We start from the raw sequence: 20,333 nt of genomic DNA on the forward strand, positions 1-20,333 counted from the left end.
GTGGAAATTACTCAGGTTGATGTGAATGATTCTACCTGATGGTTAATGGAAGGATATTGGAAAGCCACTTAAGCGAGGAGAAAGGGAAGATGAAAGTGTGGAGTGGATGAAAAGAAGCCTTCAGCGTTCTGAGGAGCAATTGAATGTTGCACGCTGCTTGCGTGCTCGAAAAAGGCTCTTTTGGAGAAACGAGGGTCTGACAGAATTATGTTTGGCTATGGCAAGCTGTCAAGTTCACAAGCTGACGTGAGCGACTTTTGTAGGATGTTTGGGTGTGATTTACTGCTTCACTGATATTAGGGATGAAATCATCTCAGTGCTATCTTTGAAGTGGCATACATTTTCACAACTGTACATGTTTTAAAACATATTTGATATGTTTAATCTCACAGAAGCTGCTGTTATGACTGTTAGTTCACAAACCAGGAAAGAATAAATCATACATCAGTGGCTTTTTTTAATGTGGTCTCGATCATATTTTCTTTTACTTTGTGCATTGTTTCCTTTTGGTTTGAGGATAAGGACATGTCAAGGAGTCTCTCCGTGTTGTAATTCGTCTAATTTGACTAGTTTCTATCAAGTGACAGACCAAAATACCCTAATTTCATTTACTTATTTACTTGTATCATGTGCTATTCGTGTTAGTGGCCATAATATTGCAATACACTCTATTTATTTTATTTATGTATTTATTTTTTATTTACAGTTTAATTGGTACCACATTAAAGGCACACAAACATATATAAATGTTAAATTATGTACAAATATACAGAATAAATAACTCCCATCCACACTTGTACAAAATAAAGCTATGGTGCTCTTCCATACAGTAAAACATTTCAAGGCTTAACACAATAATTTGTGTGCATATTTTCTCTATACATATACATATATAGATATATATTTTTCTTTTCTTCTCCAGCCAGATGATGAAGATAAAACACCCTGCATAATTGTCATGCTGAAAGAAAATAGTTGGATATGATTCGTGTTTTCGAAAGGAACTTTAAACAACATTATTATACAAACCAGAAGCTACACTACTCGGTTTTCCTATGGGAAAAATGGCATAGACTGTGCGGCCCCACAACGTGATTGTCATCAACCACCTCAAAATGGTATTTTAAGTAGTGCAATTCTTTTTGTTTCATTTTCTCCAAGGATGCCCAGCAGAGTTTTTGTCCATATCAGAGTGCAGTGGAGGTAATGAGCAAGTGGGTCTGTAAGACATGATTTCTGAACAAACTCTCCAGGCGTGTTGAGAATTCCAGGTGAGAGGCCAATTTCAGGCACGATAAATGAGCCCACTCATAAAGTCTGGCCTCAGGGTCAAAACAATAGCCATTTGGTAAGCCACTCGCTCTTGATGACGCCTTATTTATTAATAAATGCAATTTTCAGGCATCTTGAGATCCAAACACAACCATTTTTAATATTTAATGAACAAAAACTGTGTTGGGAATGTTTAATTCAAAACTTAGCAAATCTGCAAATGATTTAACTAACCGTGAATGTTCTGTCTGACAGAGAAAAAGGGAAAGAAAACATGTTTTCTTCCATTGCTACAGATAAACGGTGCTTGAAGATCTGTCACGTACATAATAAGAGACACACAGATAGAAATGCGAAGTGACTCTATGCTAGTCTTCCCTACCAAACATAAAGAGAATGCATTAACCACAATGCACAACAAATGTTCTGCTATCAAAGCCAATCTTGTCCAAAAACAACTGGAATTTTGTTAGAATGCATAATCCATCATCTGCAATGTCCAATAGCATGCTAACACTAAAGGTCCACCTGAAATTAGACATTGAGTCCATGTAATTGTATCGTGAGAATTTCCTCTACTCTGACGTTGTTTTATTAGATCTCTCGCGGGCTAAATCGGAACTCAGAATGAACTGTCAAGGCACTTGGAGTATCATTTGTCAAATCAAGGTATACAGTGTACTTATCTCAGTTGAAAGTCGTTTGATGCTCTAAGACTTCTAAATAGTCTGGTTCAGCATGTAAGTTGGCTTTGAGTTCAAAGTACTCATTTTTAGTCTGTTCCACCATGACCTTCCGCGGCCTCGTATAAACAAGTGTCTCCATTAGTTTAAGCTCTTTGTGATGGTTGGGGACTTGCATGTCCACAGCTGGCTGTAGCTGTGATATGTTTTTCCTGAGATATTCGGTGAGGCTGAGCTGTTGGAGCTCCCGTTCCCTTTCTAAGATGTTCTTGTACAAGGAGCTCGCATCTCCTAAACTCACAAACTCGGCGGGGTAGTCGGTCACGGCCCTGAACTTCATGCTGGGTCCCGTAAGTAGGGAGTCGCTCTCCTTGTCAAGGATGCTGTGGCAGATATGCTTAGGTTTTTCACTGTCGTACTCGTCTAACTCGTATTCCTTGTGCTGAGAGCAGTAACTAGGGTTCCTGCAGACCTGAACGAGGGGGCTACGGGAAGGTTCGTCATACATGCCGGGTCCTTGCCTTTCGGTTACGTGGTGGGTGGTCTTCTGGCCGTACATGCTGTAGTGCAGGTGGATGGGACTGCTCTCGCGAGGTTGCTCCTCTGCTTGTTTCTTCTTGGCCTGTCTCCGCCGACGGTGTAGCACAAACACAATGATTCCTGCGGCGCAGAAGATGAAGGTCAGAAAGAGGATGAGAAGGCAGAGGATGAGCACCGATAGTGGCACTGCTTCTGTCAGAGACTTGAAGAAGCCGCTGGTACCGATTCCTGGTGCAGGCGTGGCTAAGACATCATCCTTGGTGTCTCCAGGTAAAGACTTATAGGTGACCAAGCCAGGACAGAGAGCATCATGCTTCAGGTTTCTAACGTCAGCAGTAGACAGTTTTTGAGGAGTGTGGCATAAGATGCTACCCACCACAGTGTCCTTGCTTAGCTTTTCCACCCACTGTTTGAGGCTGACCAAATCACAAGTGCAGTCCCAAGGATTGTCCTCGAGATAAATTTGCTCCAAATAATTGAGCTGGTCCAACACATTACTCACCGGTAAGTGCATAAAGACATTTTTCCTTAGGCTCAGTTTCACCAAGGGTACATTACGAAATATTTGTGCAGGGAGCGTCTTGAGTAGATTGTTGTTTAGGAACAGGAGCTTTAGATTGGTCAGAGGGTTGAACGACCCAGCCTCAATGTCTTTGATGGCATTATGCTCCAGGTACAAGTATTCCAAGTTGTGAAGGCCAAGAAACATTGTTGCCGAGATTTTCTCTATCCTATTTCCATTCAGGTACAGCTTTTTCAAATTGCTCAAACTCAGAAAGGTTTCGTTGTCAATGTAGTCTATTTGGTTGTTTGCCAAATTGAGCAATTCCAAACTGTCGTACGTCACAAAGTCATATTTGAAAAGTCGCTGTATCATATTTCCTGTCAAAAACAGCTTGGTTGGGCTTTGTTCAAGAATTCCGATATCAGATATCCTTTGAATGCCTCGGTCCTCACAGTGCATTAAAAACCCCATGCTTTGGGGAGGACAAGAGCACATTGGCACACAAAATGTCCCTAGGCCATTTGCAGGTGTGGGTAATTTTGTGCCATCATTGACATTCGGTATCTGAACAACCTTGGTGGATGGGGTGACAACCATGTCTAGAGACTTTGACGGCTCTTCGAGATTGATGTCAGCATGGGAGGGGCAAAGTAAATCCCTTTTGACCCTGGCCAAAGAAAGGCCCCTAAGATCTTCAGGCTTGTTGCAAACCACCTCGCCGATGGACGACTGTGCTCGCATGTTCTCGATCCAGACCTTCAAGTGCAAGATTTCGCAATTGCACACCCAGTCGTTGTCCTCCAACAGAAGCTCCATGATACGACCAATATGCTCCAGGAAACCCACGTACGGCAGTGTCTGCAGCTTGTTCCCACGCAGATCCAAATGTGTCAGAGGCACAAAGCGGAAAATGTTGCTTGGAAGGAACTCGATGGAGTTGTCGTTGAGGATCAGAACTTTAAGACGGACAAGCTTGCTGAAGGCCCCTGGCTCCACGACCCGGATGAAGTTGGTGTCCGCCTGAAGGTATTCCAAATTTACCAAGCCGTGAAATGTGTCCTCCTTCAGCATGACCAGGAAGTTGCTGTTTATGTGCAGCTTTTTCAGGGATCCAAGCGCACTGAACACGCCAGGTTCAAGCTCCTGTATGCTGTTTGCACCGAGATGTAGTGTGACGGCATTCTTGAAAGCATCCATATCCTCTGCAAGCAGCTCCACTAAATCATTTTTGTACAGATTCAAATGGAAAGGTATATCTGACGGCACTTTCACGTCTGAGATTTTGCTTATGTTTCTCTCTTCACAGTTTATGTACAAGTGTCCATCCTTCTCTTCACAGGTGCACAAAGATTTGCAAGCTCCTCCATACTTGGTCTCAGTATCTCCAAAAGTAGCACCAGCAAAGAAGGAGCAAATAAAAATGATCCTGGCCAGCATTTTTTTTTTTCTTCCTTGTATCTAAAAAGGGAGAGAGAAGGAAAGGTAATTACTGAGTGCAGTTAGCAAACTCATAAAATAACACTGAATTATGGGAATTATTGCAAATTCACAGTACTGAATATAATGAAATAAACAGGCTGTGATTTGGTAAAAAAGAAGCAAAAAAGATCTGTGCCTAAATACAGATACTGATACAGATATATTATTAAAGCCATCATTAAAGCCGTGTTGCTAACGTATTGCATTTTATTATTGCATACAAGCTGTGAGTGGAACACTAGAACACTCTGTAACTAATGCTGTAATAGTCCTAAATGAATAATTTGGTTGCGTCATTGATGATGATGATAATAGTGATGATTATATCGCATTACATACTTAGGGAAATAATTAAGTATCTCAAATTACTGGGATAATTACATTCTAATCAAGAAACAGACTTGTGCTTACGTCTCATAATTTGTAGATCAAGGAAGTTTTTTTTTTTTTTTTTTTTTCACAGTAAAGGCAAAGAATTTGTAGGCTTGCATAGCCTATATTCTATATTTTACCATGACATACTAAATGATGCACAATTTACTTCACAGTCCTCAGCAGCAGACACCCTGTGAGATTTTTCCTTGCATAATTAGACTGGTTTTCCTGACCTTGTTACCTCAAACATCTGGATGAGTGTGCTTTAAGACGTGTCCTACAATCCTCTCACTGTGCCAACAATTATACCGCAGAATTAATTTGAATGAAACATAAACAATGGACTAATGAAGTTAGTGAATTCATTATGAACATTCTCACAACAACAGGTTCTTTCACATTAATGTTATAGATCTGTACTCTTTAGCATTCAACAATTGCTTTTGTCTTATTTGTAGGGTTGGAGCCAAGAACCGGTTCTTATTTGAAACCTGTTTTTTTTGGAACTGGAACTGGAACTGGAACAGAATTACCGTTAATGTCACATGTGCATGCATTCCTGTGCCGACTCACAACTACAGTATTTTCATCTATGAAAGCGTATTTCATAGTCACTATTCAGCGGCACAGAAAAACTGCTACGAAATGCTTTCTTTTGAGCAATCAAAAAAATACAGCTTGATCAGCACTGTCCCATTTGCGAGTGAATGACTTATATGCGTCTTATGATGAGTAAATGCTTGTTAGTGAATTAAATCCCTTCAGCATAGTCTGTTTTCTAGAACGAATGATTCTTATAAGTTTGTACTTTTTGGAGAATTAAAATCATAGGACAGTGTAGTCCGACTCTTCAGCAAATTGAACTGGTTCTTTCAGTAAATCAAACACATACGGCTTCCAGCTGTGTTATGTTGTACTGGTGAGACTTAAATCATTGACTGTTGACTGACTTGTTATTCACATCACAATGTGTAAAGATTTATTCCATGTTTTTACAGTAGTATTTTCTAAAAAGATGAATGAATGGAATTCATTATTGGATTGCTTTGATTCATCCTCTAAAAAAGAATGAAAAATAGATTCTTAAACACACCTTTTGTGATTTAAACAACTTCAAAACATTTCTTCCTCAAGAATCCAAAATATTATTTTTTATTAACAGTTAGGAATCACAATTGTTAAGAGGAATCAGTGTAAAAATCATTAAATTCATATTTATATCTGAGGAAGAGAATGAAGAAGACCATCTCAGACATTGTATCCAGTCTTGGTCAGATGATACTAAAAACCTTCAAAGGTAAAAGATTTCTGTATGAACTCAACCATTTCTCATAAAATTCTTTCAAGACCAAATGATCTGATCTGCTATTTACTTTCATTTTATAGCTCTATATTCTATATGCTGGATGTCAACAGTTGTTTCATTTGGATGTTTTTATAACATTCAAAAGAACTTGATGACACGTCTAGGAGAAAGATGATATTTAAATGAAACATAAATCCCCGGAGCAACCTCTTCCTCATACAGTTCCACCAAAAGAAAACAACCACACGTTATTCTTCATTTTAACATCATTTAAAGTGACATAACACAGTTCTATGCAAATTAACTGAAACATAAAACTCCCCAGAGTACCGGAGACTCTGCGAGGAATGAAACACTTCCCAATTGTATTGACATGAAATCAAACATCGAGCGGTCCGGCATGCCACATGACACCGACAAGCTGCGTGCGCTGACAGCTGTGAGCAAACACGGCGTGTGAAGACAACAAAGATGATTTTCGTTGTCTCCCTTGAGGATGCAGGTAGAACAGCAGTGGAAAGGGGGCGGGGGCATAAATAAAATTAGATTAAAGATTACAAAAACTGCAGGGAATGTGAATGCTTGCATGTCATGCTAGATGACAGGACAAAGAAGGAAATAAAAATGCGGTCCCATTCCTATTTTTAGCAAGCAGTGTGTGGCTGACAGTGAGGAGAGAATTTGTGGTCCATTAGAAGCCAGCGAAGCCTACATATTGCGCTCTCATGCATTTAAGCAGGGTCTAATATCCATCTACTTAACTATCTATCTATATACACACATACCCACACAGAGCTCGACCCGTGAGTCCTCATGCCTCAGGTTTACGCCCACCCTGCCTGTCTAACCCGCTCCACACATCCTTGGAGGGGAATGAGAACATCTGTCCTGATACAGCAAATTTTCCTGTCTTTCTCTCGCACGGTTACCCAAAGCATATAGGCCATCCCATAAGATAGAAAAGTCACGAATGAGATCTTTTTGATCTCCCAATTGTCTCTCCTGCTAGACAGTAAGGAGATTGAATGTAGAACAAATGGAGATGTTTGTTTAAGGCTTCTTATATGCTGAGAAAAACACTTTATAAAACAAAAGAAAGAAATCTCAATAATGTCATTCGTTCTGATTGCTCAAAGAAAAGTACAGTCTGAAATGTAATTGCTCTTTCATATAGCAAATGAGAACAACTGAGAGAACTGTTGACTACAGAAGGAATATACAGTTGTAAAATGAATGTGGATACACTATAAAACAATTAAATTTGTTACTAGGTTACTAGAGTACGTTTTACAAGAAAATACAATTTCAGTCTTTCTATTCACCTATAATTATGTGTTATTTGCCATTTCTTAGCTCGCTCTTTTATTTTTCTTTCTTTTTTCTTTACTAGCAATTTCTGAGGGAAAATTGATTCTGCACCATTTTTTAGATAATTTGGTTTGATCCTGGTCTCTTTAATAATTTAATGAAAAAATCTTAAATGCTAAGAAATTGTCCAATTAATTACAAAGAAATGGTAATTAACACACTGAATTAAACATGCAATTTTGACGTATGAAGAATAAAATTGCATTTTCTTGTATAACGTGGAACGTCTACTCTCTATTTTACCTTTAATTATGTGTTATTTGCCATTTCTTAGCTCTTTCTTTTCTTTTTCTCTCTTTATATGGTTGTTTTTCTAAGCATAAAAATACAAAATAGCAGGAAACCTCAGTAAACATCTCCATTTACTTTCCATTTAATCTCAATGCTGTCTAGGAGAAACAACCGAGATATTAAAGAGATCTCTTTTGGGATTTGTTCCTCCTAATTCAGTGTGTTAATTGCCATTGCTTTGTAATTAATGGAACAATTTCCTAGCGATCTGAAGTGAAAATACATTTCTACACCTATCTATCTATCTATGTATCTGTCTAGTATATATAATCATCTTGTTGTTCCGACAAGAATTCATAAAAAATCAGAATTTAATTAAATTAAACAAATGCAAGAATTAATTCTTACATTTGTTTAATTGAATTAAATTCTGAAGTTTCTGAATTCTTGTCGGAATAACGAGATGATTATATATACTATAGATAGATAGATTGATAAGTGTAGAAATGTATTTTCACTTCAGATCGCTAAGAAATTGTCTCATTAATTACAAAGAAATGGCAATTAACACACTGAACTAAACATGCAAGTTTGACGTATGAAGAATAAAATTTTCTTGTGAAACGTAGAATGTCTACTTTCTATTTTACCTTTAATTATGTGTTATTTGGCATTTCTTAGCTCTTTCTTTTCTTTTTCTTTCTTTCTTGCTTTCTTATATATATATATATATATATTTTTTTTTTTTTTTTTTTTTTATTAGCAATTTCTGAGGGAAAATTGATTCTGCACCATTTTTTTTTTCCCCAGGGCTGAATTGTCTAGATAATTTGGTCTGTTCTGGGTCTCTTTAATAATTGATGAAAAAAATCTTAAGTTTATTTTGTTTGAAATCCAAGACTTGGTATCTTCAAGCCTGAGATTATGGTTGTTTTTCAAAGTATAAAAATCCAAAATAGCAGGAAACCTCAGTAAACTTCTCCTTTGGCCTTCCATCAAATCTCAATGCTGTCTAGGATAAACAACTTAAATATTAAAGAGATCTCTTTTGGGATTTGTTCCTCCTAATTCTTGCATTTGTTTAATTGAATTAAATTCTGATTTTTTTATGAATTCTTGTCGGAACAACAAGATGATTATATATACTAGATAAATACATAGATAGATAGATAGGTGTAGAAATTTATTTTCACTTCAGATCGCTAGGAAATTGTTCCATTAATTACAAAGCAATGGCAATTAACACACTGAATTAAACATGCAATTTTGACGTATAAAGAATAAAATCGTGTTTTCTTGTAAAACGCACTCTTTGTTTTATTTACAGATTCGAAAAATCATATTTCACGGTGTATAAGCCCAGTAACTCATTTGTTCCAACTGAAATGACACATGCCAGAGAGAATGGAAGACATCCAAAGATGTACAGTATACTGCATCCACCCCACATTATGCACACATATGCATGTGTATATATATGCAAAGTTGCCAGCTCTACTGAACATTAGACCAGAATGCAGAATCCATCACAGCAGCACACTGGTAAATGTCTGATGACATTGTTTGATGTTATATGTCCCGGGAAATGTTCAAATAAATTAAAGCAAAGAAAAATAACCCTCAAGGCTATTTTGTATGAGTCTAGTGAACTTGTTTGTGGCTTAGAGCTTCATATATCCATAACAGAGGAAATATTGTGTGTTTCTCGCTTCCACTATCTTATCTTGCCATCACAATTCAGTGTCTTCTGTTTTGAGGCAATACATTTTTTGCATGGCCCCATATGTGCCGTTTACCCTGCAATGCTGAATTCCAATTGCTTGAAGGCCTACAGCAATGCAAGCATCTCTCTAACAAGCTGCCAAAGAGAAAGAATCTACACAACTAACTACAGATTGCAAAGTAAAAGTCTTTGGGTCATTTTTTTTAATATTTGGAGCTCATTTGCATCTTAGTTGAATCTCATGATGCTAACCTTTTTAAAAGGGAAATTACATTTGATCCAGTCCCCAGAGAAGTATTGTTTGTCGACAGCGGGCATTGTCTTGCTTGAGCAGGTTGAAAGAATGGCTGCTGTCTCGGACACATTTCTAAGGGTTGGTCATTCATTATTTATCTGATCAGTAATGAAACACCACCAGAACAAGGTTGGCCATTGAAGCATGGCAATCAATGGCTGTGGTCCTGTCACACAGGAGCAAATCAACTGCTTAAATCAACCACAATGCCATTTGCATAATCTGCTTAACATATGCTATTTAAAGAACAGGTACAACTTTAATTTTCCTAGACTTTTGAAAGAATTGTCTTATCTTTCACGTCGTCTTTGAAGCTGGTGTCAAACCAATTCGGGCCGCCGACTTTGAACATGACAGATGTGGCATTTTTACAAGACAATGCAATTAGGGTTGCAACCTCATTCCAGGTAGAATAGTTTAGGTCTTTAGGTCCATTATACAAGTATGTTAAAAATCAGGACACTCAGGTGCCAGACCATTTAATATCCACACCCGAGATAACGTCACAAGGGCAAATTTGGCTTTTCATTGTTTTTAAAGGGTGAATGCAACATTCCAATTTAAACAAATGCCATTAGATACCGTGTCTTGCTTTCTGAAAATAATGTATTAAAATAAAGTGAGTTTGTGCTTAAAGGAGAAGTCCACTTCCAGAACAACAATTTACAAATAATTTACTCACCTCCTTGTTATCCAAGATGTTCATGTCTTTCTGTCTTCAGCTGTAAAGAAATTATGGTTTTTGAGGAAAGCATTCCAGGATTTTTCTCCATATAATGGACTTCATTGGTGCCACAATTTTGAACTTCCAAAATGCAGTTTAAGTGCATCTTCAAAGGGCTCTAAACGATTCCAGCTGAAGAAGAAGGGTCTTACCTAGCAAAACAATGTCATTTTTTTTAGAAAAAAAAAAAAAAAAAATCATACTTTTTAAGCACAACAGCTTGTGTAGCACAGGCTCTGGGATGCAATGCTCACGATGCTACAAATTAGTAATGGGTCGTTCTTGAACTAATCTTTCATTTTGAACAAATCTTCAATATGACTCGGGACAAATTTGTCATTTCAGGGAGTGAGTCATTCAGTCGCGCATGCACAACATCCAACGTTCGGTACTGGAATTAGTTCACCTGTTTTGAGTCTTTGGGTTTTTCGAGTCGTTCGTTCATCTTATGGGGCTGTCACGTGATGAATGAACGACTCAAACCCGAAAACTTGTCAGATAAGAAGTGAGGTGAGCTAATCATAGACTAAAGACTCCGGTAAACAATGAATTAATCTTTTCTGTTTCTTATAGCATTACAGTTTGTGTTTGTAGTGTGATCAACGTTCGTGTAAGCAGTAGATGTGTTAGGGAAGTAACACGTAACATTTTGATTATTGTTTGCTAAAAAATGAACGAAATGACTCGAAAAAAGATTCATTTTGCTGAATGAGACTCAAAGGTCCAAGTCAGTAAAATGATCTGAACTTCCTATCACTGCTACGAATCACGTGTAAGTTCATCGTCTGTGTACTGAGTATGGCAAAAAACAATTTTTGTAAACACTGGGTCTGTAGTTCTGCCTACGTTCCGTGTGACCTTCCGACGTGATTCAATAGTATGTAGCGTCGTGAACGCACATCCCAGAGCCTGTGAAGTATTAAAAAATTATTTTAAAAAAAAATTACCGATCGTTTCACTAGATAAGACCCTTCTTCCTCGGCTGGGATCGTTTAGAGCCCTTTGAAGCTGCATTTAAACTGCATTTTGGAAGTTCAAATTCGGGGCGCCAATGAAGTCCATTATATGCAGAAAAATCCTAAAATGCTTTCCTCAAAAATCATAATTTCTTCATGAATGAAGACCGAAAGACATGAACATCTTGGATGACAAGGGGGTAAGTAAATTATTTGTGAATTGTTGTTCTGGAAGTGGAGTTCTCCTTTAAAACCTGTAAAATATGAATTATGAGTTATTTTGCAGAAAACAAGACCAAGTATCTTGTTCCATTTTGCTTCTCAAGTAAAATGATTATGGTTCAAGAATGTTTTGAATTGGAAAACAAGACAAAAATTGCTAAGTAAGAAAATATTAAGCTAAACATTCAGTGTTTAGTTCGACTGGACAGTTTTTTTTTAATCAATATGTTTTGGGGTTTGGTGTTTTGGTGCATTTATAATTGTATTTTCTCTCACTTCTGCATCTCAAGTTAATTGCAGGGCATTCTTGGATAATGTTCTCTGCAACGCATGCAATATTTCCTTAGAATTTGGATAAAAGAAGTTATCGTAGAAGACAGCATACTGTAATGTTGTAACCTACATTTGGGAAAAGTCTCAGTTTTGTGAGCACCTCTGATTTGAAATGCGCTATAACTTGCGCCTATGATCTGATTTGTAATAAGTTGGTGACAATGCAATTTTGGATGCATGCAATGTTGCCTTAGTACTTGGGTAAAACAGGTTATCTTAGGCAGTAGCCAACATTATGATACAGCCTTAGTGTTTTGAGCGCACATATGATGCCTTTGTAAGTTTTGGAGCCAATAGATCATCACTGGAGATCACATTTATCATTTGCTTATATGAATGAATTTTTAGATATGAATAGAAGTGCAGTGTTCTTCTTTCAAATGTGTTGGTAAACAAATGTGCCATAATTATTTCACAGGAATTAGCAATTACATCTACCGGATGAAACCAGATATGCTCACGGAAACAAACATCTGCATGTAACAGATGCACCTCTCCTTGCAAATCAACATCACAACAGGAAGTTGTTCTCACTTTTTTTCTGCACTACATTTGATTTTCCCCTTCATTGCTGTTTATTCTAATAGAACACACTTCTGTGATCCCATTTTATCAGTACATGCTACAGTAAGTCAAGCATCTTTCATGTTGCTCATACTGTGGGTTAGTCATTTCAACAAACCCTTGACCTGAAGTATTAAAATTGGTGCTAAACTCATGCCTTTAGTGTAATGGACATAAATCGTACCTCAAATTGTGGTAAAATACAATACAAGTGACTGAATGACTTTGTCTGGCTAACAGGTGATACCATAGAACAGACCAGAGCAAAACAAAAGACTTAAGTAAACAACCCTAATGATTTGATGAGTTTTGCACAAGCCCTATTTATAACAGTCTCAGTCTGTCTAATGCAGTGTTAGATTACATGCATTCAAGAAAGAAATAATGCGTGGCTTGTTCAAAACTTTATGTAATTTCTTTGGTCACTAAAGCAAATGAAGTGGAAAAATAACAGCGGTGGGTCTGACACAGAGTTGACATCTTAAAATTATATAGCGCTGCATTTCCAGATGAGTCGTGTGAGTGTTGGTATCGTTCAGCTCTGTGAATTCAGCTTTGCCTTGAGCTTACGAAAAAGACTGCGGCTAATGAGATAAATGCAGAAGATATTACAGAGATGTAATCATTTAATAAAATAATCACCACTTTTAACAGCTTTTCAGCTGTTTTCTTTTGCATTGCATTTGAAGCTAGATTTATTCTTAGGTCAGAAGATTATTTTGCACATTGTGTGCCATTAAACGTGTGATATTCAGGAAGCCGAGTTATTCTGGAAGCTATAAACATGTTGATTTTAACTAACTTGCTTAGCAAGATTCTCTTTAAACTTTTGCTCTGCTATGACATTACTTGTTTTGGAAGAGAAACAGACCATTTCTAAATAAATAAATAAATAAATAAATAAATTACAGCATTTTTTTAAAAGCGTAACCAAAAATGATAATGTCCACAACAGCGCCCCTTGTGGAAATACTAACAACGTTGAATAATGACACATTTCTAAATGCAACACTGTATGAAACAGAGCGCAGAGAGAAGCATTTGTTTTCATGCCATTGTCAAAGTTGATAAGTCTGGATATCTGTAGTTGCTCCTTGCTCCTTGCTCCTTGCTCCAGTGTTCTTTCTCAATTTGGCCCAGAAAAAAAAAAAAAAAAAAGGATTTCAACGTTAGCCAGACTCAAATAAACCTAAACTGCACAATGTGAATCCTCCAGAGAATCACATGTATTTACAAGGGCAACCATTATCTCAATGCAGGGAAGGAAGATCGATGATTTAATTTTCTCAGTGTCGTTTTCATCAAGACAATGTCTTAAAAAAGCAAAGAGCCTTTGATACTACAAATGCATTTCTCCCCAACAAAGTTAAAAATAGATGTTAGTAGCATAGAAAGCATTATTATTACTATTGCTCATACATGGGTTAGGAGTTTGTTTAACTTTTAAGTACTAAAATATGGCGTATAACATATCCAGCACCATTACAGACATAGGAATCAAGTTGGATGCTGTTACTTTTTCGAAGCAATTAGACTTATGCTTTCCACCAGGTGGTCGATAAAACAGGCAAAAAATCCCAGACTGACATTGAAGGAAGGAGCTGAGCCATTTCAAGAGACATGGAGGAGGCTCTTTAAACTTGGGTTGGTAAGCAGCCACCTAGCAACCACTCAGAACACCTTAGCAACCAATGCAGTAAAAACCACTCTGAACTTCTTTGCAAACTTCTTTCTACTCCAGTTCATATGAACAGCACTAAAAATCTAGTTCTTATTATATTTATACTTCTTGACACAATTTTAACCAAGTATAATTTTAATAAAGTGTGCTCTGAATTTAGTTGGGGTTGAAAAGACACTTAATATTCAGTAATATTATCAGTTTGACTGCACTGATACAATGGATGGGAACAAAGCTTAAAATGAACAGAGCTGAATAATGACACTATGTCTTCTGTAGAGCTGCTTTATAGCTGAATCAAATATATTTCGGAATTGACAAATTTTGCAACATTGACACTATTATTAAACTTAATTGAATCAACATGTAATGTAGAGCTTCTGCAAACCTGTTTTGGAACTTTAGTTATTGAACAAATAAATCAACACTGAACTGATGAGTTTAATGACGCTATTGTCTTTTTTTACAACTGCTTTGTAGCTGAATTTGTTTCAGAACTGAAGAACTTTGCAACATTGACACTGTTATTGAATTATTGAATACTGAACTGAACTAAATTATTATTAAACTGATTCGAGCTGAATAATGACCCTGTTGCCTATTCTAAAGCTGCTTAATAGTTGGATTGAACTTTACAAAGTTATTGAACTGAATTGATTCAACATCGAACTGACGCAAGCAAAATAATGGCACTACTGTCTTAGAGCTTAGTTTTCTAACTGATGAACTTTACACAGTGTTGATTCAGTTCAGTATCATTATTCAGCTCAATTAAGTTCAGAATTGATTTAGTTCAGTTCAACTGAATCAACTAAATGAACTTAATCAACACTGAACTGAACTGAGCTGACAATATTGTCTTCTGTAGTGATGCTTCATAAGAAAACATATGTTTCATAATTTATTAATTTTGCATAGTCAGCATTTATTGAACTAAACTGAATCAATATTGAACTGACTCGAGCTGAATAATGACACTATTGCCTTCTTCAGAGCAGCAATATATCTCTGAGTTGAACTTTTGTAATTGATGAACTTTACACAGTGTTGATATAGTATAGTTCAAAATTGATGATTGAATCAGCCGAATTAACTGAATCAACACTGAACTGAAATGAGCTAAAATTATTGTCTTCTATAGAGATGCTTTATAAATGAATTAAATGTTTTATAATTGATCTATTTTGTAGCGTCGACGTGTATTAAACCAAACTGAATTGACTCAAACTGAATAATGACACTACCGTCATCTTCAGATCTGCTTATCAATAAGTTGAACTTGTTTTAGTATTGATGAACTTCACTCTGCATTGATTCAGTTTAGTGTTGATTCAGTTCAGTTCAAAATTGATTGAATCAACTGAATGAAATGAATCAACACTGAAGAGAAATGAGCTAAAATTATTGTCTTCTATAGAGATGCTTTATAAATGAATCGAATGTTTCATAATTGATTAATTTTGTAGCATCAGCATGTATTGAACCAAACTGAATCAATATCGGATTGACTCAAACTGAATAATGACACTACCGTCATCTTCAGATCTGCTTATCAATAAGTTGAACTTGTTTTGGTATTGATAAACTTCACTCTGCGTTGATTCAGTTCAGTGTGATTAATCAGCTCAGTTTAGTGTTGATTTAGTTCAGCTCAGTTCAGTTCAACTGAATCAACTGAATCGAAACTGAACTGAATTGAGCTGACACTTTTGCCTTCTGTAGAGATGCTTTATAAATTAACCGAATGTTTCATAATTGATCGTCAACATTTATTGAACCAAACTGTATAAATTTTGAACTGATTCGAGCTGAATAACAACACTGTTGCCTTCTTTAGATCTGTTTATAGCTAAGTTGAACTTGTTTCGTTATTGATTATCTTTACACAGTATTGATTCCGTTCAGTGTCATTATTCAGCTCAATTCAGTTCACCTAAATCAACTCAATCAACACTGATCTGAATTGATCTTCTGTAGAGATACTTTATAGCAGGATTTGTCTCATATTTGATTAAGCCTCACTGATCATTATTTTCCTGTTTATTATTCTGAAGCTTCTTTGAAATCTGTATTGTATAAGGTGCTATATAAAGCTAACTTAACTAAAATGCAAACATAAAGCACTGAGTAAGATCTAGCCAGGTATCAAGATCCGATGCAGGCTTCTCGGCTTGTTCTGACACACCAGTGTTGTTTGTGTCCATGTTGAGCATGTAAGCGCACAGCTCTCAATAAAGGGAAGTAACCTACAACAGATTGTTGCAGGTTGCATCCGCAGCATGCCACTGGGGGACCTTAACATCCAGCGCAGGGGAATGAGGGATGGAGAGATGAAGAGAAAGAGTGTATACTGGGCTTGGGGCAAAGGGATGAGCGAATCAGTGACGCTCCATTTTACCCTGCGCAAATCAGTGGGCTAGCGCAGATGGCCCCTTCATTGTGTCTGTGGCACTATGGAGGAAATGATGTGCTCGCCCCAGGGAGACGCCACAACACCCACATATAAGAACAGAGGCGAAAGAAAAGGCCCACACTCCGTGAAGCTAATAAACTCGCCCACTCGATATGGAGTTTCATAGTGGGTTTAGCCTTCACTATAAATAAAAGTACACTTTTACCCTTTTGCACATGTAAAATCTCTCATTTTACTATATTTTTGTTCACTTTTAACCTTGTCAATAGCCATTACACTGATATTTTCGATGCTTTAATTGTCTCTTGTGTTCCAGATGCAACTGTTATCCACAATCTTTGAAAGAAAGGTTTCTTATTGGCATAAAGAACCTTTATCATTCATACATTTTTGTTGCACCAAAGGTTATTCGTAATAGAAAAAAAGGTCCTTCGGATTATTAAAATAGTCTTCAAACTATTAACAGAAGATGGTTCTTTTGCTGCATTGCTAAGGAAACCTCACATATTTGTGATCTGTTTGAAGTAACTGGATGCATGCAAGACATACTGTACAATTTAAAATGCAATAAAACATCCAAATTGGCAGGTGCACCAGAACAGAACATGTTAGCATTGCTTTTTTATATGTTAAATACCTGTGGTCCCCAAGACAACAATTAGAAATACATTTGAAGTATGTCATCAAGTCGAAATTTTTTAATGATAAACGCATTCAATATGCACTAATTGACCTTTTATAGGTTTGTACTGCATGTTCCCCAGGAATCAAACCCATGACCTTGATGTCGCTAGCGTCACACTCTGCCAGTTAAAATAAACATGATACCTCAATGTTAAGTATGTTATATATATATATATATATAAAAAAAAAGTCCAGACCTTAATCCTTCACAGCAATCCTAATGCCAGTATCTGTCTGTGTATTCGTATGACATGTTGCATTGACAAAAAGAAAACAAAAGTTTGGACGAGCAATAAACAATGTTTATCTTGAAGAACAACCCCATGCAATAGTCACAAATCCAGACTGTTTGAGACCTCTCTAAACATCATGATAGATTTAACGTGGACTGTGTATCAATCTCTCGTGGGCATGTAGAGACGGTGCTGCAAAAGTCTCTCGAGACATTAAATTAAGACTTCTGTGTGTAGGTATGTCTGGCTGAGTGTGTGTGTGTGTGTCTATGCCTTTGTGTAAATGTGACTTTGAAGGCGAGCATCTGTGCTGCAGACGGCTACATCACAATGAAGTCACCTGAGTTTCATTTACAGGGATTGAATTTGCAGGGAATGAATAAGTAAAATAAAGCTTATAAGGTGCCCTTAAGATCACAGGAGACAGTGTTACATCTATTGTACTTTTGCAATACATTCAGATTAAAGAAAATGTACTGTAACAGGAGATGCTTTAGAAACTAACTGTTCAGAGGAGAAACAAGTGATGTGCATTTTGCAGTCTAGGCATCGCGCCAGCCCCTATGTCCTAAAACAAATGCTGAAAGATACAAAATCCATAGCACCTAGCGTTCATCCTAAACACTTTCAGTCGACACTCAGCCTAAAATAAACACACATTGCTTTGACTTTGGATATGCTATTGGTAAGCCGCTCTTACCCAAATTACACAGCGCAGGAGTCTTTGTAGCTCCACTTGGCCAAGTTATCTGTGCTTTGTGGATCAAACAAAACCACCCAGTTTTGCAGCACAAACCGGACGCCTGGACTTCTCAAAAGGCTTCCTTGGCACGGAAGAGCCCACCGCGCATAAAGACGCATGGAACAAGTCCAGATCCAACTTGTCCTCAGCTCTCCATCGCGCAGTGGGTTGTTTTATTATTTATTTACGCGTCCTGTCGCGATTTTCAGATATTTTGCGCCTGCATTTCTCAGTGTTCAGCTAGTCCAGTGGTCGAGAATAAAAGTCCGCAATTAATATTCAGCTGTCCGCGTCGCGTCGGAAAGCGCCTGACCCCCGCGGTTTCTTACTGAAGGTATGAAGGAGGCACAGATTCTCCAGCCTCTCGGTCTGCCCAGTGAATGAGCTTGAGCTGGAGCTTCACTTCACTAGAGCTCCTCCCTCCGTATAGTCAAAGAGGCTATCGTGACTCCATAAGGAGAGGAGAGAGAGAGACGAGACCTCAACGCATCCTTGCGCAGGACTTCTGCGGTTTGAGTAGCTAACCTCAGCCATTAGTTATGTTACCTTCAGAAAAACTAAGGGAAGTTGTCACACTCTGTACTGTAGTGCATATGGCTGAGATTTATGTAAACGTTTATTTCTGAATCATAGCTTAAAGTTTTGTCTACAAGTTATTGCTTAGGGGACAAAAAACCCGCAGTTAATTTTAAACACACTGCTCTTTAGTGGGACATGTTGTCTTGCTCTAGTTTAAAATGTCCATTTCTGTCCAATAATTTAAGCAATTAAGGCACCTTATCTATTTGAGGTAATCACAATGAATTCTGTTATTAAATAAAAATAGTACAAAATAAAATTATTAAAATAAATAAGTAAATAAATTAGTGTGGTCAAATAGATTAATCGCTATAAATCGCATCCAAAATAAAAGTTTGTGTACTGTGTATATTTTTATGTATATGTAAATGCACCCACACATGTGTATATTTATAGAAACCCACACACACATACACACACACGTGTATGAAATTATAAAATAATTGAAAATAAATGAGTGCTGTCAAATCGATTAATCACAATTAATCGCATCCAAAATAAAAGTTTGTGTTCACATAAAATGTACTGGATATGTTTATTATGTATATAATAGGTATGTGCAGTATACCGGTACTGGAAAAAATACCGGTATATATTTTATTTTAAACGGTTCAATACTATCATTTCGATCAATTCGGTATTTTATACCCTGCGGTTCTGAAGTTCACCTGTAGGCGGTGAAATTGCTGCGAAACGGGTAAACATGACAACAGAACAATGTGATGGATCATCAAATAGATGAAACTCTATCAATGCACTCAAAATTAGTAAATAAAGACAACAGTAGAAGTGAAATATGCCATTATTTTGCATACAAAACAGATGATACAGGTAAACAAGCTGACCTCACTGCACCTGCATGTTGTCTTTATGCAAGCTTTGCTCTAAATCATGTTCCCACAGGAGGCAACACATCAAATCTTGCCAAGCATTTGTCATTTGACACTTGCTTATCCTGATCTTTAATGCAAATTCCGACTGTTAGAATAACACTTTACGGTAAAGCAAACTTTGTTAATATTCATTGGGTAGGCCTAAGCTGACCTACTAGTATTACAGCACTTATCAGTCTAGGTCAATGAGCTAATACATGTTTAGTATGTTAACCTTACTTGCTAAATGTTTTCAATTCACTTATCTTTTGAGGAAGGTATCGTACCGAAGCCAAAATTATGGTATCGAGCCATCCCTAATACACAGTATAAATACACCTACATACATGTATGTATTTAAGAAATATATTTCATTTAATATTTAAATAATATACATCATATTTAAATATGATTCGATTTTGGCTGTGATCGTTTTGACAGCACTAAAATACATTCATACATAAAAACAATTATAGATCGGACAAAATAATTAGACATGAAACACTGATCTGAGTTGAAATATTTGAATGCAAAGCTCCCATGAAGAAATCAG

At 36.9% G+C, this 20,333-nt stretch overlaps 1 protein-coding gene across 1 annotated transcript; it reads right to left on the bottom strand.

The window, feature by feature from the left end:
• Window positions 1–694: 694 nt before the first annotated feature.
• slitrk6 (SLIT and NTRK-like family, member 6) lies at window positions 695–18,740 on the bottom strand. Its single transcript, XM_051121386.1, has 2 exons — window positions 18,288–18,740; window positions 695–4,458 (listed from the first exon to the last, which is right to left on the bottom strand). The coding sequence occupies exon 2, from the start codon at window positions 4,435–4,437 to the stop codon at window positions 1,960–1,962; it is 2,478 nt and encodes an 825-aa protein (XP_050977343.1). The 5' UTR covers window positions 4,438–4,458; window positions 18,288–18,740; the 3' UTR covers window positions 695–1,959.
• Between the last annotated feature and the right edge of the window lie 1,593 nt (window positions 18,741–20,333).

This window comes from Labeo rohita, chromosome 1 (genome assembly GCF_022985175.1).
Source record: "Labeo rohita strain BAU-BD-2019 chromosome 1, IGBB_LRoh.1.0, whole genome shotgun sequence".
Classification (NCBI taxonomy): Eukaryota; Metazoa; Chordata; class Actinopteri; order Cypriniformes; family Cyprinidae; genus Labeo; species Labeo rohita.